At 54.3% G+C, this 25,478-nt stretch overlaps 1 protein-coding gene across 2 annotated transcripts in view; it reads right to left on the reverse strand.

Moving 5' to 3' along the window:
- Positions 1-1,349: 1,349 nt before the first annotated feature.
- Positions 1,350-25,478, reverse strand: part of MID2 (midline 2) — a 118,646-nt gene continuing 94,517 nt past the window's right edge. For both annotated transcript variants that reach the window (XM_082062120.1, XM_082062119.1), the window contains 6 exons: positions 24,774-24,922; positions 23,842-23,969; positions 22,699-22,842; positions 17,275-17,436; positions 7,655-7,862; positions 1,350-4,762 (listed from right to left, as the gene is read on the reverse strand). In XM_082062120.1, the coding sequence (XP_081918246.1) occupies positions 4,360-4,762; positions 7,655-7,862; positions 17,275-17,436; positions 22,699-22,842; positions 23,842-23,969; positions 24,774-24,922 (1,194 nt within the window). In that variant the 3' untranslated portion in view covers positions 1,350-4,359. The remainder of the gene's footprint in view (positions 4,763-7,654; positions 7,863-17,274; positions 17,437-22,698; positions 22,843-23,841; positions 23,970-24,773; positions 24,923-25,478) is intronic.

Consider the following 25,478-nt stretch of genomic DNA (forward strand, 5'->3'; position numbering starts at 1 on the left):
GGCAGAAAAGGGGTCTCAGCCCACCCCTGGGCCAGCGTTGTTTGGTGGGGTCCAGGGGAGACCTCAAGGGATGTTGGCCAACCCAGCCCTGCCTTCTCCCCAGGACCTGACCCAAAGGGGGCTGGGGCAGGGGCTCTGTGCTGTTCAGGGCTGGTGAAGTTGGGAGCCCAGGGCTGGGGGCTGAGCGAAGGGCTCGCTCACCCTTCTCCTTGCTGGGGCTGGCTGGACTCCTGTCCCTTGAAGTAGCTCTGTGGGGCACCTGCAGCAGTATCAGACCCTGTGGCCCACAGCCACAGCTTGCTTTACCCAAATACAGCCCTGGGCACTGGCAGAGCCCCACATCCAGTGACAGGCAGCAGAGATGGGACAGGGAGGATGGGTGTACAGCCAGGGATGAGCTCTGGGGCTTGGGTGGGCAGCCTAAGGGCTGTGCTGGGGCAGGGGGGCACTGCCATGGCCTCCCGTGACAGAGGCACAGACAGCAGAAGGGGTACACGAGGGAGATGAACTGGCTGTCACCCACACTATGTGGGGCACGGGCTCCTCTGCAGAGGAGAGAGATGTCAGGGTTAGTGCTCAGCCCCACCAGGAGCTTAGTGCAGCCCAACAGCAAAGGATGAAGGATGAGAGATGGGGTCAGTCTCCAACCCTGCCCTCCCACAGCTCTTGAGGCACTGGGGGAGGTGCAAGCAGGACCTGGGCTCAGGGGCAGCAGCATCAAGGCTCCAGCAGTATCTGTCTGTCACTCAGAGGCTTCCAGCAGTCCCTGTGGCCATCAAAGGCTCGGGAAAGGGAAGGCTGGTGCACTCCATGTCCTGATGACCTGGACAGTGTGCCTTTGCATGACATCCCCTGAGGGCTGACAGCAGGGTACAGAATATGTATGTGTATGGACTTTTTTGGATGGGGCTTTAGCATCCCATGTGACCTGCCACCCCCACGGGCTCGTAAGTCTGGGTTGCAGTCCAGGACAAGAAATGCTGCTATTGGAAGATACCGCATATCCCCCTGCTCCTGTGGACACACAGCCATATGTTTGGCAGGTCCCCCTGAGCAATTGTGACATGTAGCATCACCTCCAGGGACAGCAAACCTTCCCACCATCTCCTGCCGAGCTGCCCCAGGGAGCCCCCTGTCCTCTCAGGGGCTTTGCCAGCCAGGACTCAGCTGCGCTGGATTCTCATCCCCATCCTGGGTTATATTATGTAAAGGTCTTTTCTTTTGTGTTGCTGCACCCATGACTCAACAACCCTAAGGTTCACAGTCTGCATCTTGTCAGAGGTTTGGAGAACACAAACTGTGATTGACTGGGATGTCATAGACTGCACAATCTCTGACACACAGACATATCCAGTAATGTATATATATTATATTATATTACATTATATTTATATTTATATTTTTATATACACATTAACAAAGAAGTTGCAGGAAAAAAAGGGGGGGGGGAGGGGGCGGTGGAAACATAACAGGAAGAACAACCCTCCCCCAAACAAAAACCGAAACAAAAATGTTACATATGGAAGAGGAGAGTCTGGCGGTTCGCAGGGTAACCAGGAGATCACCACATCCCACGTCTGGTGTCACCAGGAGCAGAGGGGACAGCAGCGACACCCAACCCTGCCCCGCGAGGAGCCGTGGGAACCGTGCTCATTCATACCCCCGGGCTGCAGAGCCCGCGGGGGCTCGGATTGGCTGAAACTACTGCTGTGTCATCAATCACCAGGAGGTTTTAACCAATGGGATCGCTCGTTCACGGGCTGCGGCAAGGGCGGCGGAGCAGCGGGGCAGCAGCGCAGGGCAGGGACGGGGCTGCTGGTCCCGGGGGGTTCGGGTCTCCAGAGCCAGGAGAGGAAAACGCGGTGACTCTGAAGGGCCCCGGTGCCCGGAACCGCCCGCTCGGGGTGCGGGGCTGCCCTGCGGTCCCCCTCCATCCTCCTGCCTGGCCGGGGACATGTGCGGTGGGGCAGGGGGGGTCCCACCGCCATTAGTGCAATTTCATCAGGTGCAAATGTCATGTTAACGGCTCGTGTGCTCTGAGCTAATGGATGCGCCGAATCCTTACCAGTTAAGCCAGTCAAAGTGGTGCTGGTGCTGGTGGAAAGCTCGGCACCTAGATTACAAATGCTTAAATCCATCTCCAGGGCTTGGGCATTTGTTTGAGGTTGACACGTTATGAACAGCCCGGGATGGGACCTGCACATGGGGGAAAGACTTTCATGATAGCCCCACGCAGCTTTGAAACAGCATCCAACTGAAAATGGCAACTTATCCTCTTAAAATTAATTGTGTTTGTGTGCTTAGCTGTGGGGAATGGCAGACACGACCCTCCTGCATCCCCACCCAGCGCTCTGGTGTGCTGGGGCCAGACAAGCAAATAGAACTGCTCTGTGCACTCGGGAGGGACGTTCTGCCCACCGTGAGCCCATGCCAAGCAGCCTGGATCAGAGGCATAATCGCCCTCAGCTTGGCAATGCAGGTGGCAGATCCTTTCCCAGGAGGTGACACCTGCCACCCTTCCTGCAGCATCAGGCAGCCAGTCACCAAAAATATCCCCCAGGGAAAGCAGAGGGATGCTGTGCTGGGAAACAGGCTCTTTTTATGCACACTGTCCCTGGGCAAAGCCATTGCCTGGCAGCTGCCACCACCAAACTCAATGTCAAGTGCCCCCAGGCCAGGTCACTGGCAGGGAGCACCCACTTTCTGCTCCAGCAGAGTTCAACCATCATCCTGCAGCCCCTGTGGGACAAGCCTTGAAGTGCTGTCACTCTGTCTGAACTGGCCACCTACCCCTCCGAGGCTGCGCTTTGAGGTAGTTCCCTGTCAGCAAGGTCCAAAAAAAGAAAGGAAAAGGCTGGCAGAGCTAGGAGGCCTGAACCTGACAGGCTCCATGCAATGCCACTGAGGCATCTGACAGCACTACAGCCAGAGGAAAAAAAGGGGTTTTCAAACACCATGGAGCAAAGCTCAAGCACCAGCCTTTCTTGGGCCACCGTGCTGCCTGACCTCCTCGCTTCCCCCGGCATTCCTGCCATGCCGTGCCGCCTGCCGTGGCTGCCATGGGGACATCCCCCCAGCCACCTGTCCCGGGTTGTGCCATGGACCCCGGCTGCAGGCGTCTGCGCAGGATCTTTGCTCTCTGCGATACCAGGGTGCCTGGCTCAGCTCCTCCTGGCTTTTAAGCAAATGTGGGAACTGAATCTTGGCCAGGGAATTTGGTGCTTGTGGTTACTGGGAGCGCTGGTGGTAGCCAAAGAGCTCCCAGTAACCAGGGCCTGGAGCCGCTGGGACAGATTCAGTCCTTTCCCATGGAGCTCCATGCTGACACCACCATGGTGGAGAACAAACCAAGAGCCAAGACTGGGGGTCATAAATTGAGATTTTGGGTCATAAAGCACAGAGATGGTCTTTGGGCAAGACTTGACCCCCTGCTCGGCATGGAGAAATGTTCTACAGGGACACCAGACAGGAAACCAAAGGGGGTGCACGCACAGCTGCACATGGGGGGCACAGCTGGCCGGACCCTGCATTGGGAAGGAGCATCTGCCAAACCCTGTGCCGGAGCGAGACGCACCTTGACTTGCCCCTTGGCCGGGCCCTCCCTGCCTCCTGGTGAGCTCCTGAAGGAGCAGACACAGTGGGGTGGGGTCCACGGCCAGCTGCCCTCCACTGTGGGACTGCACACCCAGGCAAGCATCGGGAACCCGGCCTGCAGCAGCAGGCAGGCACTGGGAGAGGCAGCGGGATTGTCCTCAGCCCTCAGCGCTCTCACAGACCATCCACCACGTAACCACCATCCACCACATAACCAACGCCAGCACTCGCCACGTGTGAGGGGTCCATGCAATTATCTGCCTGCCAAACTTCAGCCAAACAGAAAGTCCTTTCCAAAAAATGATGCTCAGGTCCCACCTGGCTCTTGAAACAAGCTACCAACGGGCTCCAGAAAGCAAATCCCTCCTACTCCAACCTGTGCCTTGTGCGCACACGAGATGTCCCCCTGACCACAGCAGCACCTCAGAAGGTCACCCAAAAACCCACCCCAGCCTTTCCAGCCTCCAAGGGAAGACAAAACCATCCAGGTGACAATCTGCTTTGGGAGCAATCAGAGCACAAGCCACACTTGCACACAAGTGGAGCTCGCCAACGAGAGTTTATTTTCAGCCGTGGTTAGAGGTTCTTCCTCTTTCCTCTTAAAAAACAGTGGAGCTGCGTGTGGGAAGGTGCGTGCTTGCTGGAGCGTTACGGCTGCACGGCGGCTCTGGCACAGCTGCCAGCAGGCTCCTGGCAGCCGACTGCGACCGCCGGCACCTGCCGGCACCGCTGCTGCCACCACGGGCACGGGCAGGGCTGGGACGGCTAGTGACAGGCTTTCATCCCTGATACGTATGGGGACTCCTGGGGCCTGCAGTTACACTCCTGCTGCTCTGGGTAATCTATGAAGTCCGGGGCGGGCAGACCCGAGAGGATCATCAAGGATTTGTTCCAGATGGTAAAGGTCGGACACACTGGTAGGATGAAGGAGACTTCAAACGTGTGGAGGTGGAGGGAGTTGGCCGGGTCATAGAACGAGAGCGCATTGTTGTCATAATCCAGGAGGACACCAAGGCGCTTCATCTGCGGGTGGACCTCCACCAGCATCTCCTTGTTGTTGTGCCTCACCACGAAATTGTTGTTGCAGCGGGAGAAAACCCAAGACGAGGAATTCTTCCCAATCCACTCGTTCTTGGGGGCTGACTTGTAAGCCACGCCGATGGCATACCTGGAAGAGAGGAGACGTTTTGCTTAGCAACCTCCAGCATCAGTGCAGTATAAAGTCCAGCCTCGACGGCTGCCGCAGCCCGTGCTTTAAAAGTCTGCCTGACTGTGGAAGCAGCACAGCAACAGCTTTACGTGACTGAAAAACTGCTCACAGAGGCCTGGTTGGGGAAAAGCATCATCCCCACCCCCACGCAACCTCCTGCTGCCAGGTGGGTGAGTGGCAGAGGTGACACAGCTGGGTCCTTTCCGCAGGAACCGTCCATCTCGGCCCCTTTGTGCTGCACAAGCAGCTTTACCAATGCAGAAGCTCCATACTGCTGTGGTAATGCCTCCTGGCTCCGCTCCGCAGCAGAGGCTTTCTGGGGGTCTGCCTGGTGGGGGCTTTCTTACGATAAAACCCAATTGTTTCACTTCCAAGCATGCTTTCTATGAAGGCATTTTTCACCCCTGGGGTGGATGGGAGGCTAAGCCCGATGGGAGGGAGCACTGGGAGCGGTTTCTGAGCTGAGGCTGCTGCTGTACTCACTCCTTAAGCACCTTTCCCCAACAGAGAGCAGAGAAATGCACAGCTAGAAACCAGAGCCAGCTCTCTGGGTCAGGGAGAGGGGTTTTCTCTGTTAATGACCCCCGAGCATCAGCTCCGGTGTTCTGCCTCGGGCAGCAGATGCAAGCACAGGGTTCAGCGAAAGGCAAGTGACACCCCTGTCCTCCAAAGCCCCAGGAAAAAAGGCCCCTGACCCGCTGCCCCTGCCCAGCAGAGCTGCCAGCCCACTGCGAGACCTTCCCTGAAGCCCCTGGGAGAAGAGCAGCATTTCCCTGAAGCTTGTGGTCAGGAGCTAAGGAGCATGAAGAAAGCACATGCCACGTCTCTTTGGGTTTTGACTGCTGCCACTCTCTTTACAAAACCCCTCTGGTCATTTGGAAGAACCAGTGAGTTTGGTTAAGAGCAATTGGCTGGGGAAGAAGGACAAAACCAGGCTGGTGTGCACTGTGTCCCTTGTGGATCTCTTTGAGGTAGAGGGGCCGTGTTTTGCAGCAGCACTCCAACACCAGTTCTCCTCAGCTGGAGCTCCTGGAGACACGTGGGTTTCTAGGACCAGTCAAGTCCTCATTCCATGGGAGTACACGAGCAGCGCTGGCAGCGTTAATCCATGTGAAAGTATTGCCCTGTCTGCAGCAACAACAAAGGGATGAGGCAAAGCAGGGAACAGCTGTTGGTGTCAGAGCGGGGCTGAGGTGTGGGGGACAGGAGGTGGCACTGAAGGCAGCTGAGAGCTGCAGGTCCCACTCCACTTCTGATCAAAGCATTCTTGCTACGAGCCTCACCAGGACACAGGGCTCCAGGCTCGCTCTGAGTCACAGCCACAGCTGATTCAATTATCTGTCTTCTAGCACATGGCTGTGCTTGTTCTGCACCTGAACACACCCCTCTACAGAACCCAAGGAGCTGCTATATATTTGAAAGCTATTTCCTCCTCTGAAGGTCTTGCAGTATTCAGTCATCAGCAAAACAACTCCTGGAACAGATCCATCTCTAAGAAACAGCTCTAGATATAATCATTGCTTGAGAAACAACTCACAAATCAAGTTGCTGAAGTCAGAAACTGCTTTTTAACAAAGGGTGCACTAGCTTGCGTTCCTGCCTCGTCCCTTCTGCTGCTGCCCAGATGCTTTTTGCTTGGGCTAGAGGGCAAGTCTGGGTTGGGGGCACCTGTTGAGGTGTAGCAGGGAGGTGCTGTGGGGCCAAGGACGCTCCTTGCCCCTGCTGGGAGCAAGAAGCTGTACTCAGGGCTGTGCTCCTGTGCAAGCATCTCTGACAAGGGCATTGTGGAGAGGGCAGCGGGCTGCTGGTAGGGAGCGGAGCTCAAGCAATCCCCATCCTTGTATCCCCTGGGAATGGTGCCTTCATCTCCCACAGAGCACGGGGAGGCTTGGCTCTTGCCTCCCACTCTCGCAGCATCCACCTGCAGAGCCTTGACCAGAGAACTGCCACGAAACCTCAGCTGAGAGCAATCACTGAGGAGGAGGCACCGTGCCCAGGGCTGCCGCTGCTCCTCGTGCTCCACCAGGCCTGCTGGGGACAAAGCTCTGTGTTCCTGCCAATGGGAAGGAGACATGGACTTGCTGTCCCTCAAGCGAACAGCTCATGGCAATGAAGGTGGCCTCTCCTGAGCCACACGGCAGCAGCACAGGGCAATGAAGAGCAAACACTTGGCCCCACTGGCCCCTTTGGCCATTGCAGGGCAGAGATGTACGTGCCTATGAGGAGGAGAACCTGCTGCTTGGGATGGTTTCCTCTGCCAGTCTGCCATGTATGAACACAGGGTGTAACAGAATGAAGCAGATGTTGTACAGGCTCCCCTGAGCTGTCTGCCCTCACAGGGATATTTCAGTGTCTCACCAGGCCTTGGCAAATCTCCCCTGGAGACATCCCTGTCTCTTCTGCTTAATCACAGTCCCCGTCTGCTTAGCCTTCCAGCTCAGACTTCATAACCATGTCTGGCCCAGCTAAGCAGGACCTTGCATGAGACAGCCCAGGGGAGGGCACCGCACATGGGAAAACCAGCAGATTTAAAGCTCTGCGGCAGCTCTGCCCTGCTATGACGGTGACACTTGAGCCCTGGCAGGCGTTCAGGTTCAGCACATGAGGGAAATGAAGGCACAATCTTCACCTTGCAGCCTGACTGGATCAGCCTGAAAGGCTTCTGGCAGAGAGGAGAGACACATAAACCTCTTGAAAGCCACAGCCACCTAGATTTAAGGTCTCAGCCACCTCCCTGCCCATAATAAGCTCTGCCAAAGCCCTGGCATTTAACCCTAGTAGGTCCCACAACATCTCTGGGGAAATCTGAGGGCCTCTAGGAGAGGGAGGGAAGACAACAGTGCTGCCTACCACGTTGAGGATCCCACCACCACCTCCCAGTAGTGGCAGCCGCTGTCAAGGAAGACGTTCCCTGCCGCACCATAGCATCCTGTCCCACTGAACCTCTCAGGCGTGTGGCTCTTCTTCAAGGAGCTCTCGTCCTTCTCCATCTGCAGCCCATCATTGGAGATCTTCAATTTCTTGTGAGCCATCTTGGGGTCCAACTTAAATGGCTGACCTGTTAGAAGAAGACACGTGGATTAGGATTTATGTTTGTTACCATCATTGTGCAGGCACAACAAGGAAATGTCTGCGCCAGGATGGCTTCGGACATCCTCCATGAGCCAAAGGTTCCCCCGCTAGCCAAGGACACCGGATTACAGATGACCAGCAAGATGCCGAGACACATCCATGTGCCTTGTGCATCTATTGCCATGGGCTGACCTGTAACCCACCAGGCCCTGGGCTGCTCCCACATCCCCAGTGCCTGCAGTGGCTTCCCCAGTGCTGCTGGAAAGAGAAAGCAAGGCAGTGCTGCCCATTCCTGCAGGCAAACGACCGCCCCAGGCACTGCCAGCAAGATGGGGGCAGCAGAGGCCAGGGAAGCACCTGCTCCTTGGGCTTATTCTTCAGCCTGGGAATCGTTCACCTTCCCAAACCAGAGGGAAAGGAGGTGAAACTCCAAAATGCAGAGAGAAATGAGCAGAGGTGAGGCCTCTGCCCCCTGGAGAGGATGTGGACTCACAGAATTCCAGAGTGTCAGGGGTTGGAAGGGCCCTGGCAAGCTCATCCAGTGCAATCCCCCCATGGAGCAGGAACACCCAGATGAGGTTACACAGGAAGGTGTCCAGGGGGTTGGAATGTCTGCACAGAAGGAGACTCCACAACCTCCCTGGGCAGCCTGGGCCAGGCTCTGCCACCCTCACCCCCAACAAGTTTCTTCTCAAATTTAAGTGGAACCTCCTGTGTTCCAGTTTGCACCCATTGCCCCTTGTCCTATCACTGGTTGTCACCGAGAAGAGCCTGGCTCCATCCTCCTGACATTCCCCCTTTCCATATTGATCCCCATGAATGAGTCCCCCCTCAGTGTCCTCTTGTCCAGCTCCAGAGCCCCAGCTCCCTCAGCCTTTCCTCACACGGGAGATGCTCCACTCCCTGCAGCATCTTGGTGGCTGCGCTGGACTCTCTCCAGCAGTTCCCTGTCCTGCTGGAACTGGGCAGCACGGCATGTCGGGCAGGGCTGCATCGTCCTGGCAGGGATCCTCAGGTGAGGGGCTAGGGTCTTCCTATTGCACATCACCCTCTTCAAACATCTATTTCTCCATCAGAGCAACTGTCTTTTACTCCCTGTTAATGATGCAAAATGTGGCAGAAACACGAGTGTTTCCAGGGAACGGGAATGGCACCGAAGATGCCATCAGGATGCACCGTGAACCAAACACTGGCAGGGCACGTAGCCTGAACTGAACAGATCCATACTCTATTAGCAGTAATGAGAGTTACATGAGCGCAGGGGAGAACAGACCCGTAAGTGCTGGCACATCAGTACCGAATCACAGAAGCAGCACCGCGGCATCAAGCAGATCCCCGAGTCCCCGCAGCAGCCGAGGCAGACTGCTGCCCGGGGCGCCTGCTGCCATTATGTGTTACAGGAAGCACGCCCGAGGTTTTTCTGTGCTTCTCCGCTGCCAAACAAGGGCTCTGCACTCGGAGAGGACAGTCTGGGCTGCGTACGCAGTGGTGGAAAGCACATCAAAGGCCTCAGGTCCTGCCCATGTTCAGCAGAGCTGGACGGGAGGCGTGAGAGCAGGGCCAGCAGCGAGCACACACCCCGGGGCTTCCTCTGCAGTTAATGGAATAGAGATTGATGGATTTTGCAGATCTTTAACGCTGGCTTGAAACCCAACTGCAGTTCCTTTGTTATGTTACCAGCACACAGAAAGCCGAACCGTTTCCTAACTGACACACACTGGCTGTCCTGCTCACCTGGAGAAAACCTTCCTGAAGATCCACCAGGCCTGGGGAACATCTGTCCTCCCTTGCATCAATACACACCGTCTCTTTTGGTCACCAGCTCCACAACACATTCAACAGTGAGCGCTTAGGATTTCTCTGAAAGGCTCCAGTTTTTGGTGCTACACAGCCTTGCTGCCAAACTGACCCTCACTGCTCCCAGGTCTGGGTCGTGTGTGCACAGACACAGGTGGCGGTGGGCTCGGGAACATTTGCAAACACAGACTTATTCAGTAGGGACAGTCGGGGGCTTTGGGGTGGCTTCTGCTGGGGCTGCTTGTGGGCAGCTTGTGACACCCAGCTCCCGAGCCTCCCATTGCCCCACCAGCCTGGCTCTGCTGAGCCAGGTTTAGCCCGTTGCCCCACCAGCCTGGCTCAGCTGAGCCAGGTTTAGCCCGTTGCCCTACCAGCCCAGCTCTGCTGAGCCAGGTTTAGCCCGTTGCCCCACCAGCCTGGCTCTGCTGAGCCAGGTTTAGCCCGTTGCCCTGCCAGCTCGGCTCTGCTGAGCCAGATTTAGCCCATTGCCCTGCCAGCTTGGCTCTGCTGAGCCAGGTTTAGCCCGTTGCCCTGCCAGCTTGGCTCTGCTGAGCCAGGTTTAGCCCGTTGCCCTGCCAGCTTGGCTCTGCTGAGCCAGATTTAGCCCATTGCCCTGCCAGCTTGGCTCTGCTGAGCCAGGTTTAGCCCGTTGCCCTGCCAGCTTGGCTCTGCTGAGCCAGATTAGGGTTTTTGAGGGGGGGAGGGAGGAGGTTGAATTCACAATCCCTTTTGCTTTTTTTTTTTTAATCCTCCTTTAACAGTTTAGGGTCATTTTAAGACCAGATGTGGAAAGGAGAAGCCCGAAGGTTGCATTTGAGAAGCCCGAAACGAAGCCCTCCACTTTGGGGTGGGGAGGGGAGAGAGGCAGCGGTTTTGAGAAGTGCCTCTGCTCCCTACTCCAGTGTTTTCCTGTCACTCTTTGCTCTCAATTCAGGACAGACTTTGGCTTCTCTATACACCGCCATTTTTTCAGTACAGCTAAATGAGTTTGCTCAGCCCTGAGGACCTCTTGGTCCATCCCTACATGCTCACAGGCTGCAGGTACAGACTGTGCCTCAGTTTACCCACCCTGTGCAACACAGGAGCATCCCCACGGGTGCTGAGGGCTGGTGACCGACCCTTTCTGGCTGCTGCTGCAAGAGAAAAGCTGCGCTGGGAAAATGCTGCTCCATCCTCACCCTCCTGCAGAGAGAAGGTGTCCTGGTTTTGTTAAAAACAAGTTTCTCTTTTAGTGAATTTGCCTGTCAGCTAAAGCTTCATATCAGCTGCATTTTCCTGGAGAACCAGATACATGTTTTGGTAAACACAGCAATGGAATGTGAGGTTATTGATAAGGATGGATACAGCTCTTGGGAGAGGGGCAAGAGAAACAGGTGACCAAGAAACTGACCAACTGTGTATAACATCCCATTCATGTGATACTTCATATAAAAGTGGGAGATCACGAGGATCTCGTCCCTTTTCCTTATGGCGACATTAGGAGAGGACCTTGCGAGTCGTCCCTGCGAACTGAGGCCAGTGACAGACTGAATCCAGCTCCAGTTGGCTGCAGAGTCCAGTCCAGGACTTCGGCTGCCGGCTCTGCAGTTGCTGGGACTTTCCAGATTGGTTTTGTATATTTTGTATTATTTTCTCTATTTTATCAATAGCATTAGTAAAACATTTTTAATTTTTCCAACTCTCTTCTCTCTGTCCTTCTTTCCCTCCCCATCGCCTGTCCTGAGTGGGAAGGGGGAGAGGGAGGGACTGAAGGGGAAAAGGCGGGTAGAGGGGGTTAACAATACATCTGTCACGGTTTGTTGTCACCCTGCAATCAAACCCTCGACAGCAGGGCAGCCATCCCCAGGGAGGCTGGGGCAGGGAGCCTCATAAAACCCGCAGGGACGCTGTGTCGGGAAGGGGCTGAGTGTGGGACAGTGGGGTCTCACGAGAGCGGAGCGTTCTCCTATGGAGAGTACCACCAGGGCTGGAAATGCTGCACCAAACGTTGCTGCATCGGCTTGTTTTACCAGCACTGATGGCAGGTGACTGGTGAAGGCGCGGATGGCTGTGGCAGGACCAGCTCTCCCGCGCCACCGCAGTCAGCCAGGGATCTGCTCAGCGAGCGGATCTGCTCAGCCCCTCACCGCTGGCACCAGCGGGGAGCCCGGCGGGCGAGCAGCATGGGATGTGCATTAAAGACGGCTGCATAAAGCAGGAAGAGCAGGCATAAAATTAATTTGCACGTGCAACTTAATTCTGGTGCTTTTAAAATGCTGTGCTCTTGGCTTTGCAGTTTTTCTTTTTCCCCAAGAGGTTTTTCCATTTGTAATTCCCTGTTGTTTTCTTAAAGAGAACTGCGAAGTGGAGTCCCGATACACTATCAAGTGCATGTGAACCCAGATCACCAGCGCAGCTGAACGAAAGCAGCTGCTGAGCGGCAGCAACAGCAATCTCCGTTCCACTGGGCAGGAGAAAAGCCCTCCATGCTCTGCCCAGCCCACGTTGCTGCGGGAGAGATGTGCAAAACGATGGGGCTGTGTTCAGCCTGTGCTTGTTTTTGCAAACAAAACTCCAAGATGCAGTAAAGAAGCAAACTGAGTTCTGGTGGTTTTTGTCGCTGTGAATTTTCATACAGTAAAGAGCATATAGATACTTCATAGGATCTCTATAGCAATCCATCTACTTTGGCACAAAGCAAAGTCACCTGCAGCAGCTGCAGCAAAACACCTTAAATAACTGCAAACAACTTAAAAAATGGGATTTGGCACGTGGCGCAGTCCCTGGGCTGGCTCGAGGAAGGTGCTGCGGTGCACGAGGAGATGTGCTCTCCTGCACGCTCCTGTTTCCAGCTACGGACACCGAGGCGAGGCGAGGAGAAACTCCTGCACCAGTGCTGTGCAGAGAGGGGTTTCTAAGCCAGGGCCAGGACCCGCTGCACACAGCGGCAGCATCGCCGCCGCAAGGCTGCGGAGCCTTCCCGTGCAGCTCCATGACGGAGCTCATCCGTGCTGCTCTCCGATACCCGATGGCGGCTTGTGTTGATTTTCCTCTGAGCCCAATTTGCTGGATAATTGAGTTGAGAGGCCTGAAAGTAAAGCTGCAAATTGGGAGTGATCCCTCCCCCTTTTCCTCTAGCTATTTTAATATTTCTGTAGCTATCTTTTTCTGGCAGTAATGCAAAGAGACAAGCTCTGAGAAAGTGAGGTATAAAAATACTTGGGTCCATCAGGAGGGAGACAGTCAGAGCCCTTTTCACAAAGACAACCCCTTTTTAAGGTCAGCGTGAGCAACCAGAGTCCAACCCTTGTCGCTGGTTTGTGCTGACACATCCTGGCCCAAGGGCTCAAGTAATATTTGCAGACAGTGCGCTGTGATGGGCAAAGATGGGATTTAAAAAGCACACAAGCTGGCTTGCAAAATCTTGCCTGGGACAGAGGGCATTTCAGAGGGCACAGCCGGGTGCCTGCTCCCATCTGACCCCCTTCCCAAAATACCACCCCGGCACTGGGAAACAACACGGATTTCACAGACTCTCAGTGGCCCCAGCCTCAGCTATCTCAAACCCCCGGCACGTGAGCCCGGCGGGGTCCTCTGCATTTGCGGCTGCCTGCACCACGAACCCACACGATGCTGTGCTGGACAAGGCAGGTTATGGGAAGACGCTGGAGGTTTCATGACTTGAGGGCAGCACGACTGGGAGAAGCAGAGGTCCCTGGCACAGGGGAGCCCAGCCAGGCCAGGGGGCTGCCCCCCGCCCCGGGATGCTCCCAGCGCCCCGGCTGCCCCTCCATCCTGCGGGAAGCACAGTCCAGGATGAAGGGAGAGGAGGGGATTACGTTCTTCATAGGCAAGGGACGACAGATAACTTCTATCTCACAAATTCAGCTTGCTGGAATACTCCCTACAGCCTTTTGCTGGTTCATCCATCCACCGTGCCTGAATGAGGCTTGAGAGCCATGGGAAACTGGCCAGCTCCAGGGCTGGACACAGCAAGCTGCACCCTTTGGGGTGTTTATCAGCTTAAGTGTACTTCCCTTCCCTGCAAAGTCTCAAGCATTGCAGTGTCTGAACAGAGAGGAGGAAACCCTGGCTGGCCTTGGGTATGCAGGAGCAAAGAGGGAGGAAGGGATGGCCAGCGCTGCCACCAGGAAAGCATTCAGGGTTAATGAAGCAGGTCAGTGGTGTGCTGGGAATGGAGATGGGCAGGTGCGGGGAGCTGGCTGGTGGGACCCTGCAGGACTCCTGATGCCCAGCCAGCTCCACAGGGCCCCAGAGGGCTCCAGCCACACATCGATGGGAGTAGATGCACTGGCTCTGGATGCTCCTGGTCACCCCTTGTTCCCCAGAAGTGCACGAGGGAGGGCAGCGTGGTGGCAGGAACACAAGCCTCACTCATCCTGGGTGCAGATAAGAATATTTAGTTTTCTATCTACCTCAGCAGTAATTCGTCTGCAAGACAAGGGCTGTTAATGGAGTCATTACACTGTCAGATTTTCCTCTCTTGATGCTTCATGGAAGGAATCAATTATGGTGAAGCTCAGCAGGTCCTGCTGTCAATACCAGCTTCAGCATGTCAACGAAGCCACCTGGAGGGACAGCCAAGAAGGGGCTGTGTGTTGGTTTACACAAGAGCCACAGAAGCAACTGGACCAAGATCCCCCAGAAGCAAGAGACAACCACCAACATCCAGCTGGATGGATGAGGAGCAGCCAACCAGCTCCACCGGCAAGGTCAGTTGTGGTACTGCCGGAGCAGCACCGCCCAAGCGTGCTGCAGAGAAACGCTGCGATGGGTACGTACTCCTGCTCTTAAGAAAGGGTCTCTGTCCTTGTTGCAGATGTCCACCATGGTCTGCCCAGCATAAGAGCAAACCGAGCCACAGGACCCCTCTGTCATCCCTTCTCCTCTCCCTGTCTGCCTGCAGCAGCAACGTCCCTGCTCTGACCAGCCACCCGAGATGCCGCCCATGCCTCGTGTCCAGAAGCAGCCATGTACAAAACCTGGCGGATCCGTGACCCTGCAGCCAGACAAGCAACCTGGTCTGCAAGCCCTCAGCCAGCTGCCCCGCGGTCAGAAGCAAACGAACTCAACAACGCCATGGGGCACAGGACACCTAGCAGGGCACGACAGCAGTGATTATCATCCTCCCGTCAGACATCACCTCGAGGAAGCAAGGCTGCAGGATTGTAATGTTGAGTTGTCAAGTCACAGGAAAGCAATACATCCATCCAAACCTATGAATCTTCCAACAGACCCCCTGCTGGGCTGCTTGCTCCTTAGAAAGCAACTGTACCAACGTGATCCTGTCATTAACGGGGACCTTGGAAACCATCACTTGTGCTGCACCTAACTCCCCTCTCCAGATGAGATCCAACTGACGTTTCAGATGGGATGGAGATATGAACCACCCCGTATTAGTCCAGGAGGTCTCACCAAGAGATGCATAAATCCGAAAGAGACAGAAATGTGAGTGACAACAAGACCAGTCTGCTATGGTCAAGGCGAGGACCATGAAAACCACCTTCCCTGCACTAAATTTACTAGCAGAGCTGGGACCATTCCTGTATTCTGGCACTTTCATCCACTTCTGGACACTTGCTAATAAATAAGACTTACTCAGGCCCTGACTCAGCAAAGGAAGGTTTCTCTCTGTCACTAAACCAAACCTATTCTCTCAAGCTCTTCTGTTCCAGCAGTTTGGGAACAGATTTAGTGCTCACTGACAGCACTGATGCTTTGGAAATCAATACGTGTCCTGACACTGACCTTCTGGTGATGAAGAAGTCTCTCCAAACATCACTTCAGGAGCAGAAAGAGGGCTGTGAAATACACTAATTGGCCCATCTCCTCATCAAGCTGCTGAAATTTCCACCAAGGTTACAGCAGCTGAAAAGCGTGTGCTATCTTCTAATCACCCACTTGAAAAGGAGAAAACCCTGCTGCCACTTAACGACAAATACAGGCAGAAGAAATGGCCAGCGAGGATGTGCTGGGGATGAAGCACAAAGCGGCAGCACCTCCAGCTGCCACCACCCCTGATGGTGAGAAGTGAGCACCCCAAAAGAGTCCCTGTACCTGAAGGCTAGCCACAGAAAGAAAAGACATCAATACATACTATACACATATATGTCGCTAAATCAAGCATTCAGAAATTTAGACTAAAGACTCTTTGTGGGCTGCAGACAAATGCTGAAGCAGTGGCGGGGAAGGGTGCCCATTAACACCGACCGCTGTTCCCTCCCATCGCCTGAGCAGGAGGCGCCAGGATCAGTTCCTTGCTCATTCGGTCGTGTGAAAGGAGCTCCTGGCACACAGAAAGCTACAGTCATACGTCACCATTTGTGCAGCACTTCAGGTGAGGCTCACTTCAGCTTTCAAACATGCAGGACGCTGCTGCAGACACTTCCCTGCAACATGGGGAGTTCAAAACCTTATTCAATCCGCTAAACTGAATTCGTCTCCAAAGCGGAGCCCTCAGCAGCACGCTGGCACCTCTGATGACTGACAGTTACAAAAACAAAACAGTGAGCCCTGTCCCCCCCGAGCTGCCACCGAGGCAAACCACCCTCGCTCCCCTCTGTGCCCCTGTGTCGCATCATCGCGCTCAGCTTGTCAAGCCACCCATTTCTTATTTCCAGAGCCTTTCAAAGCACAGGGAAGCACTTAAAAACAGCAACCGCAGAAGGGATAAATTTTTAATAAACAAGGTAGAAATGGATTGAAGTTTGCTTCTCGGCAGCTTCCCTCCAGCCCTGGTGCTACGCTGCCTTTACTTGATTTTATTTGGTTTAAAGTCGCGCAAAGAAAACGAGGAGGTGGAGGCCATAAATTATCTCAAAAGCCTCGCCAAGGCAGGAGCGATGGCAACATCGGGAAAGGAAACACACGGGAGGGCTGTGCTCGCCGGGGCTGGGCAGAGACCGTCCCAAAGAGCACCGGGGAGACGTGGCCGCGGAGCAGGCAGCTGTGGCACAGACCTGGACAGACGACTTATTTTCTCCCTCAACACCTCAAACTGATCCCCCCAGAAACGCCCTCCTTGCCGGGACGGGTTCCGCTCCGCTGCCCTCTGATTTTGGATCAAACCTCATTCACTCTGATTTCCCTAAACATATTTAACTCTCCTTGGCTGTCCCCGGGGTGATGTGAAGTGTGACCTCCTTTCTGCTTTGTGTGTGGCTGCAAAGCCCCATCCACTACCACACAGACACTTCAATCTCCTTATGGCTCCCCAAAATCACAACCATCTGTGAGCACTGCCACACACAAGCACACAACTGCCCTGAGACTCCGCACGTCAGCCTCAAAAAGCCCAGCGATGCAAAGCAACCAGAAAGATGGACCTTCCTGATCTCCTGAATCCCAGCTGTCCCAGGGAGCTGTAGCGACGAGCTGCCAGGAGCCCCAGGCAGCGTGTGGGGCAGCAGGAGACCATCCCTCGGGGCAGGGACGCCAAGCAAGATGGGCATGTTAAATAACTTAAATAACTCAGGGCGCTCCATCACGCTGCCAGTATCTGCAGGCTCACAGGGAGCAGCTGAGCCATACCCCTGGGACTCGAGGCCAGTGAAGCCGCCCTCCCACCACTCCCAAGGCACAGCGAACACCCGGGCACCTACTGTTTGTCTTCAGCCTGGCGGGTTCGCTGTTCCGGCTGCCTGCCTGGTTTATGGCCTTGACGAGGAAGATGTAGCGGGTGCCGCTCTGGAGCCCGTGGACAGTGTAGTGGTTCTGCTTGATGTTGGGGACGATCATCCAGCTGTCCATGGAGTTGTAGAGACCTGCGGTATGGGAGAGCGGGGAGAAGATTTATTCACAGAAAGGACAGAATACAAAGACCATGTGGTGCTAATGCAGAGCTCACTGACAATGCATCCCTCGGGTGGATTTATTACCTGAGAGTTAAGAGTGCTTGCAGGAAAATTTCTGTAGATGGCAAACCCCAGCAACTCTAACAGTCTTTTTAATTACCACATGAAGGCAATGCCTGGTAAGGCAAAACCAGGGGTGGGGTGCTGGCACCTGAAGATGCAGCTGTGGGAAGTGATGAGGAAAAGGTGCAGAGAATAGAGGAATTCAAGCAGTGGCACCTTCCAGCCAGGGCAGACGGCACAGGCAGCAGCGCTGCCCGGAGGACGGTGATACCCATCATCATCCTCTCTCGTTTCTTTGCTCCTGCACAACAACCTCCCTGCTGCGCCGGGGCTGCAATATGCAATGCTGGCAGCAGGGAGGGACATGTTTACACCTCTATCCTCCTCCTGCACGGTGCTCGGTGCTCCAGGGTGGGAAGCAATAATCCATGTCCAAGGGATGCTGATGTTTTGGGTCCCTGTGTAGGCTCGTCTGCAAAGCGGTTCAACAAGAATTACAGCTCCCAGTGAAGGGAGCAGGATCCATTGCTTGGAGAACATTCAGGAGCCTCAACTCTTTCTGGAAACAGAAAGGAATTAAGAGCCCAAAGACCCTGGAGGCACTAAGCCCTAATGCTGCAGCGGTTTGTGCTGCCAGAACTGTGGGGCCCAGCACATACTGAAAATGTAGTCTTGTACTGAAGCGGGACACCATAGTGCTGCGGGGAAGGAGAAAAGCACCGTGAGGTGCCACAGATGCTGCTGCTGCCACTGGCACGGCTGGGGTGAGAATGACCTGCACAAGTGCCTCGAGAGCCAGCGCCGGGGGACAAGGATGCTGCGGGTTTTGGGAGCAACCTCAGTGCTGGCAGCAAATGGTCAGGGGCTGCGAGCGCCCAGGACCGTCTGCAGCAGCACTCGGTAGCTCTGGGCTCTCAGAACAGCGTTGGGGCAGCTACCACAACATGGGACTGTTGCTTTAAACCCAAAGAATAAGGAGGAAGCTCAGAAGCGGTAGCTGGAGGCTTCTTGGATCCAGCAGGTCTGGAGGCCAAAGTGAGATGATACGTGAGGAGCAGGTTGTGAATTGAGGGCTACTGAGGGGGCTTTTTAGCCTCCTATGGGCAGCATACGTGTGCAGTGCTGGAAGGCGGGAGCCTGGAAAACGCTCCACACCTCTTGTAAGGCTTACATTGGGGTGTTTGTTTGTCTCCGGTGGCTTGCTCAGCCGGAGGACAAGGGCAAGTTGCAGTCATTGTCAGCCTGGATTTGATTTAAAATATACGTGGAAATGGCCTAAGGGAGCAGAGCAATGTTATTTGAAGTAGAAAATAAAGCAGATGTGATACCGATTGCATCCTACACACAAAGCGGCTTTCATCGGAGCCGCAGCTTTCAGCCAAGCACCGGTAGGTGTTATCTCCCTGCAGACAAAGACCAGCTTTGGGTCCCTCATTGGAAAGGACAAGGTGGCTGAGAGACGACAGTCTGAGAATGATTTGGCCTCCCAAGCAGGTTTCTTTCCCAAAACAACCACGAAGGGGTTGGCCTTGAAGGCTGAGGGCTCCTATCCTTGCCAAAGCTTAAAAAAAATCCTTTTCATTGCAACTTTCATCATCCATAAACATGTCCAAGTCCTGCTGAGCTCTTGGCTTTAAAGAGTGTGTGCAGGGGATGGTTTCCACGGGCCAGCTGCGTGTTCTTTGAAAAGGCATTTCCTTTCACGGGCAGGCTGCTCGTGCCCGGCTAGGTGAGCCCTCCTGCGCTGTTTCCAGTGTCTCCTCACACATAAGTTCAGCCAGGGCTCAACTGCCCTCATCACCCAGCCCCAACTGTGTTATTTCAAGTGACAATATATTATTCATTTTCTCCTCTGAGACGTTAACTGATGTTTTCTTTACTCCTATGAAGAGCTACCAAAGACGGCCAAGGAAGACGCGGCTGATGTGTGTCCCTCTGGGCTTTCCTCCAGGGCTGCCCTCGCTGCTCCTCACCCTGCAGTCCCCACAGCCGCCCCATCCCAACGCCTGTGCCAAACCCAGGGAGCCCCAGGGGTGGGTACGTGACTGATTCCCAAGCCCCTCAATGCGCTGGAACAGGCTGCCCAGGGAGGTTGTGGAGTCTCTTTCTCTGGAGACATCCAAAACCCACCTGGATGCGATCCTGTGCGATCTGCTCTGGATGAAGCTGCTTTAGCAGCTGGGTTGGACTGGATGACCTCCAGAGGTCCCTTCAACCCCAGCTATCCTGTGATTCTGTGTGTGGAGTCCAAGCCATGTGCCCAAAACAGCATATGGGGAGAGGCAGGAGCCAGACCCTTCCCGAGGGGCCCGGCACAGCCCCAGGGCAAGGGCACAAGTTGCAGCTGAGGAAATCTTGGTTAGATAAGGAAAAAATTCTTGTAGGGTGGGGAAGAACAAGAGTAAGGCCCCAAAATCCGGGGACTCTCCATCCCCGCAGACTGCCAGTGCTTGAGAAGCAAGTCCTGAGCAACCTGAGCGAGCTCTGCGCCAGCCTGGCTGGCACAGAGTGCAAAGACCTTCAGGTGTCCCTCCCCATCTAAACAACCCAGTGATACCGGTGTGGTCAGTAGCTGCAGGGGAGATGGAGGCTGTGGACTGTCTAAGAGCGGGGCCAGAGGGGCTGCTGAGCTCTCCCAGGCTTTTGGGGAAGGAGAAAACGCTGCCGCCAACATGCTGGGGGAGGAGAGAAGAGCTGAGCAGGGGAAGCTTGGCTGCCGTAGCACCAGGTACTCATAACTAACCTCTGACCACAAGGAAATTAATCACCTTGTTTTCCAAAGCGAGGCCAAAGGCTGGGGATGCAAGTTTTATCAGCTTTTGAAGTCGCAAACAGTAATTTCTCTGGCAGTTTCCTGCATATTTTAAAGTGCACTTAACAGCCTTCCTGTGCCGTGACACCGCGCTCCCAGCACCGACGGCTTCCTGAGCGGTGAGATAAACTAACAGTGGCACAAAAATCCCACTCAGGCATTTTGTCAGCACTTCCTACAATGGTAAGTGCTACCAAGAAAAAACAGGAATAAAACTTTGTTGCTCAGGACGTGTTTTGGGGATGCTACGCTGTTCCAAAGTGTTACTTCAGCAGGACGGACAAGCTGGAAACTGTATTTTTTTGTTCTTCCATTACAACATCTGTATTTTTTTCTTGTATGAAACAAGCGGTTTCCCTCGACTCTTTCCTACAACCCAGCCCATAAACTAACTTTCCTCCGGAATGCAAAACCCCTCCAATTTTAGGAAAAAGCCAGTGTTACAAGAACCCATAACAGATACATATTTCTGACACCTTGAGGGGCGTCCAAAGGAATAAATCGGTGCTGCTGAGCCTGGCAAACAGTCCTTGGCTTTATAGCTGAACTGCTCTTCTCCTTTCTCTGCACTTCTGGGGAAACCTGAAGAATCCCATTTCCTGCGAGGACAACAAAACCAGCTTTTTATTCATTTATTTATTTTCCAAATAAACTTTTCTGCCAATGAAAAAAGTGGAAGGCTACATGGCTCCCGCAGATGTGACACATCTGTCCTCGGGGAGGGGGTCACACTTTCCCAGCTTGGCTATTTCGATCTGCAAGCTCATCGGCTCTCCCTAAAGACAAGCCATGGTGCTAAAAAGCTCAGTCCAGGTCTCTCTTGATCAATTTAGGTGTATGGGAAGGACAGTCCACACATGCCTTTAGTTTTAATCCCCTGAAAATATCTGGCTCATTTTACCACCCAGCCTCCAGCTGATTCAGGGTGTCTGATGTGCGTTGACCAGCGGATGTCAGAGCAGAACTCCAGCCCTGCTGTTGGATGCAGCGTTTGAAGGGGGAGGCACAACCAGCCGGAGCCTCAGCGCGGCTGCAGCGCCTGGCCCAGGACAGCTCAGCTTTGCTGGGCCCAGCGTTGCTTTGTTTGGGTGGTAGGAGCCCCCTGGGGTACAAAGCCCTCGGCTAACGGTGATGCTGACGAGCAGCCCACTGGAGCCCCCTCTCATGACCAGGATACCCTTGTTGGACAATTCTGTGTTTTAAGGTCCTGATCTTTGGAAGAGTGGCAGAAGGTCACTGGGAAAAAAATGATGCTTTGCCAGAGGTGCTCCACCTCACCCCAATTTTCAGTGGATCTCTCCCACCATCTCCTTGTCCCTTTGTTGCTTGTTTCCTTCACTGCTTCTATTTTCCGTCGCACTCAGGCAGCAGGAGCGGGGCCAGAGCGCATCTTTTCAAAGTCACCATCATCACAAGCTCGCTTTCTCCTGCTCGCCCTGGCTGAACACACACCACACCAGCAACCAGCCAGACACCCATTGCACGGGTGTCTCTGGATCCTTTCACCTCCCTCCCCAGACTGTGGAGTCAGCTCTTAAATGCACTGTTAAAATATCCATAATATTAAATATGCCATAACTACCATAGTTTTCATCAAATAACAAATATCCAGGAGGGAGCTTTGCATCTAAGAGGTTGCTGTCTTGACCTCGTGGTAAGACTGGGTGCAGGTTCAGCCCCATAAAACTGTTTTAAAGCTGTCCTGTTGCACTAGAAGATATCACAGCATGGAAAATATGTTGAGCACCACACAGTCCATAAAGTCCAGGCTCTGCCAGAGGAGCTGGATGCTGCACTCGCAACAGGCTTCTCACCATCTGACCACAGCACTTCTGCAGTGATCAGGTACCACCACACACCCATCAGCAAGAGAACACCTCGGTCCTCCAATCCCATTCCTGCCAAGCAAATTTGTATGGATGTGGAAAAATAATTAGGTATGACATCTATTTTCAGGAAAAAATACCAGGAGACGTGCCTCAGTATTGTTACAAAGGGTATATACATCACACCTGAGTCCTGGCCCACCAAGCAGACTGTACAACCCCAGGGCACGGCATGAGATGTACAGATCTGGTGGCTGCGAGATGGATGAGACACTCTAATGCACCAAACACTTCACCAAGCCAGAGGCTGCAGACACCAAGTCCAAGGGCAAAACAATTCCACTATGGACTCCTAGCACAGGGGGTCACCCATCATTTTGGTTACAGCCCTGAGCGGTGTCCTCAGAGGATCATTCATCGTGCTTTCCTCCCCTAGTTCCCAGACTTTAAACCTGCTGATTCTCCCCACTAATCTTTTTCTTGCCAAACCGGACCGTGGTCCCCGAACCGAGCAGGCGCACAGTGACTTACTGATGAAGTTGGCTTGGCCAGTGAAGATGGTGTACTGGAGCTCGTAGGAGCTGACGCTGAACTCATCCTCCGAGATCCAGTGGACGGTGATCGTGTCGTGGGAGGCTGTGCAAAGCTCCTCCCGGACGGACGGTGGGTTTGGCGCTGCGGGATATCACAGGTAATGTATTTCAGTAAGTTTGTGCTTTCTTTTCTTAATGTACCTAGGGCTTTTTTGCTCCCTTCAGGACTGAGATGAGCTGGTGCAGGGAGCAGAGTGTCTTTGCACAAACAACTGTCTTATTTTATCTGTCATTTTGTTCCCCACTTAACTAAGCTTCTGGTGTGACAACACAACATCCAGGGGCCAGAGTGTTTTCAGGTGTGCCAGATGGAGGGGTTTTTGCTGCTGCCTCCATCACTCCCATCCTGACACAAGCTGAGAAGCCACTTCAAAACCCAGCTATTTTTCAGCACTGATTGTGGGATAAGTATTTCATCCCATACCTATTCCAGACACATTTGTTCATTTTTCATTGCAAGCTGGTCTGCTTGATGATGAAGAAAATTTGATTTGGGTGAGGAATTATGTCCTCTCTTCTCCGGAGCTTTCATCCCCAGTTTTCCAGCACACAGCACCGTCCAGCAGCAACGGGCTGCCCCGAACAGCCCGCATTGCCCTGGGCCAGAGCAGCGCTCATCCTGTGCTACACGCATCCAGGCAGCGCCAAGAGCCCAGCAAGGTCTCTGCTCAAAGGAGTCCAGGATTTAGCACCAAGAGACCCACAAAAAGGGCAGCATAAGGGAAATGCTAAAGCATGCAGTGCATTAGAAGTACAATAATTGGTTAATTTGCTGTTCCCTCTCTGTAATCTGCCCTCTCAGATCCCTATGGGCATTGGCCTCCCTGCTGTGTCATGTAATTTTTCACCTACTCTCTGAACTTGCCACCTGCCCTCCAGGAGAGGCCGAGTACAAACTGGAGGATGGGGACATGTCACCGTCCTGGTGACAGCACAGCCTCTGCTCTGCTGCAGCTGACCAGGCACTTTTTGTCAGTAACAGTGAGTGGCAACCTAGTTTGCTTTAAAATACACCTGCCAGCCCTCAGCTGTGGGGAAGACACGGGGCAGCAGACCGGGGGGAGCACGCCTGGTCACTCACCAGTTAGATAATCCAGCCCCTCCAGCAGCTTCTTCTCTCTGGAAAAATCTAAAGCAAAGTTTTCAAAGGCATCATTAAAATTGATATCTGGTATCAGAACTTGAGAGGATGCAGTTGCCATGGCGACCCTGAAAGAAAAGAAGAGACCATCGGTACACATCAGGGTGCACGCCACTCCCGACACCCAGCAGCAGCAAGACAGGGGATTAAAAGGGTGCGAGCAGCAGTGACATTACATCCTGCTGAGAAACCAGCTCACTCCCACTAACCAACGCTTCTGCCCCAGCAGGGCGACCCAGTCTGGGGACAGGTTGCCCAGATGGCTCCATCCAATGGGGTCCCAGCCCAAACTGCCCCTGAGCTGCCTTTGGATTGTTGTGGCCACCACCAGGGAACCATGTTTGCTCCCATAGTAGATGTTCAGCATCATTAGGGTGACAACCAGTGACAGGACAAGGGGCAATGGATATAAACTGGAACACAGGAGGTTCCACTTAAATTTGAGGAGAAACTTGTTCGGGGTGAGGGTGGCAGAGCCTGGCCCAGGCTGCCCAGGGGGGTTGTGGAGTCTCCTTCTGTGCAGACATTCCAACCCGCCTGGACACCTTCCTGTGTAACCTCATCTGGGTGTTCCTGCTCCATGGGGGGATTGCACTGGATGAGCTTTCCAGGTCCCTCCCAACCCCTGACACTGTGATTCTGTGATTCGGACCTGCCATGCTCCCCCTGTTCTGCGAAGGATGGGGCCCAGCGACACCACTGACCCCAGCGTTTATCTGAGGGCAGCACATGGGAAGGCTGCAGGGGGACAGCTGGGGTGTCCCCGGGCAGGGAGCTGTGACCAGGGGACAACTCCAGTGACATCCTGTCAGTGTCCTGAGCCAAACGTACAGTAATTCTGTATCTGGAAAAGCATCTTGAGAGCAGCCCACCTCTCGGCCACGTTCCTGGCTGTCTGCAGGAACCGCGCGTGGTCGTTCTCCTTCAGGATGTGCTCTGCCTGGTTGATGAGGACCGTCGAGCGCTCCAGGCACTGCCGGCAGTTAGCGACCTGCTGGGCGAGCTTCCGCAGCTTCATCACCTGCAGGAGGAGCAGAGGGAAGCCCAGGCACTCAGAAGCCAGTGTGTAACTTGAAAAGCACTGAGGAAAGCCCTTCCTAAGCCAGGGGCTGCTCAGGGGAAGCAAGGTGAAACAGCACTGAAATGTCCCCAAAGGCTCTGAGGAGGGGGACCATCAATGTACTTTCAGTGTTACATTTTGCTTACAGGTGGGGAAGCCCCAGGGAAAAGCCTCCATGCTGCTCTAAGGGTCCCACGTGTGGTCAAAGCAGGACAGTGACGCATCCTCCCTCCGCTCCTCTGTGCAAACGCAATGCCATCCCCTGTGTGCTGGCTCGCGGATTTGTCCGGGAGAGGAGCAGTCCTGCAAAGCGGCTCAGCACAGGGCAAGGAAACCTCACACTGGCTCAGCCCCAGCAGAGCTGCTGGAAAACACCACATTTGCAGCCGCAAATCATTTTGCAATTAAAGGTGAGGTGCTGCAGTAAGAGAGTTATCCACAACACAGAGAAGCAGGAGCTGAAAAACCAGCCCAGGCAACAGCTTGCACCCAAAAATAGGGCACGTGGCTTGAACGG

This window comes from Streptopelia decaocto (genome assembly GCF_964273445.1).
Source record: "Streptopelia decaocto genome assembly, chromosome: 10".
In the NCBI taxonomy this organism is placed as follows: Eukaryota; Metazoa; Chordata; class Aves; order Columbiformes; family Columbidae; genus Streptopelia; species Streptopelia decaocto.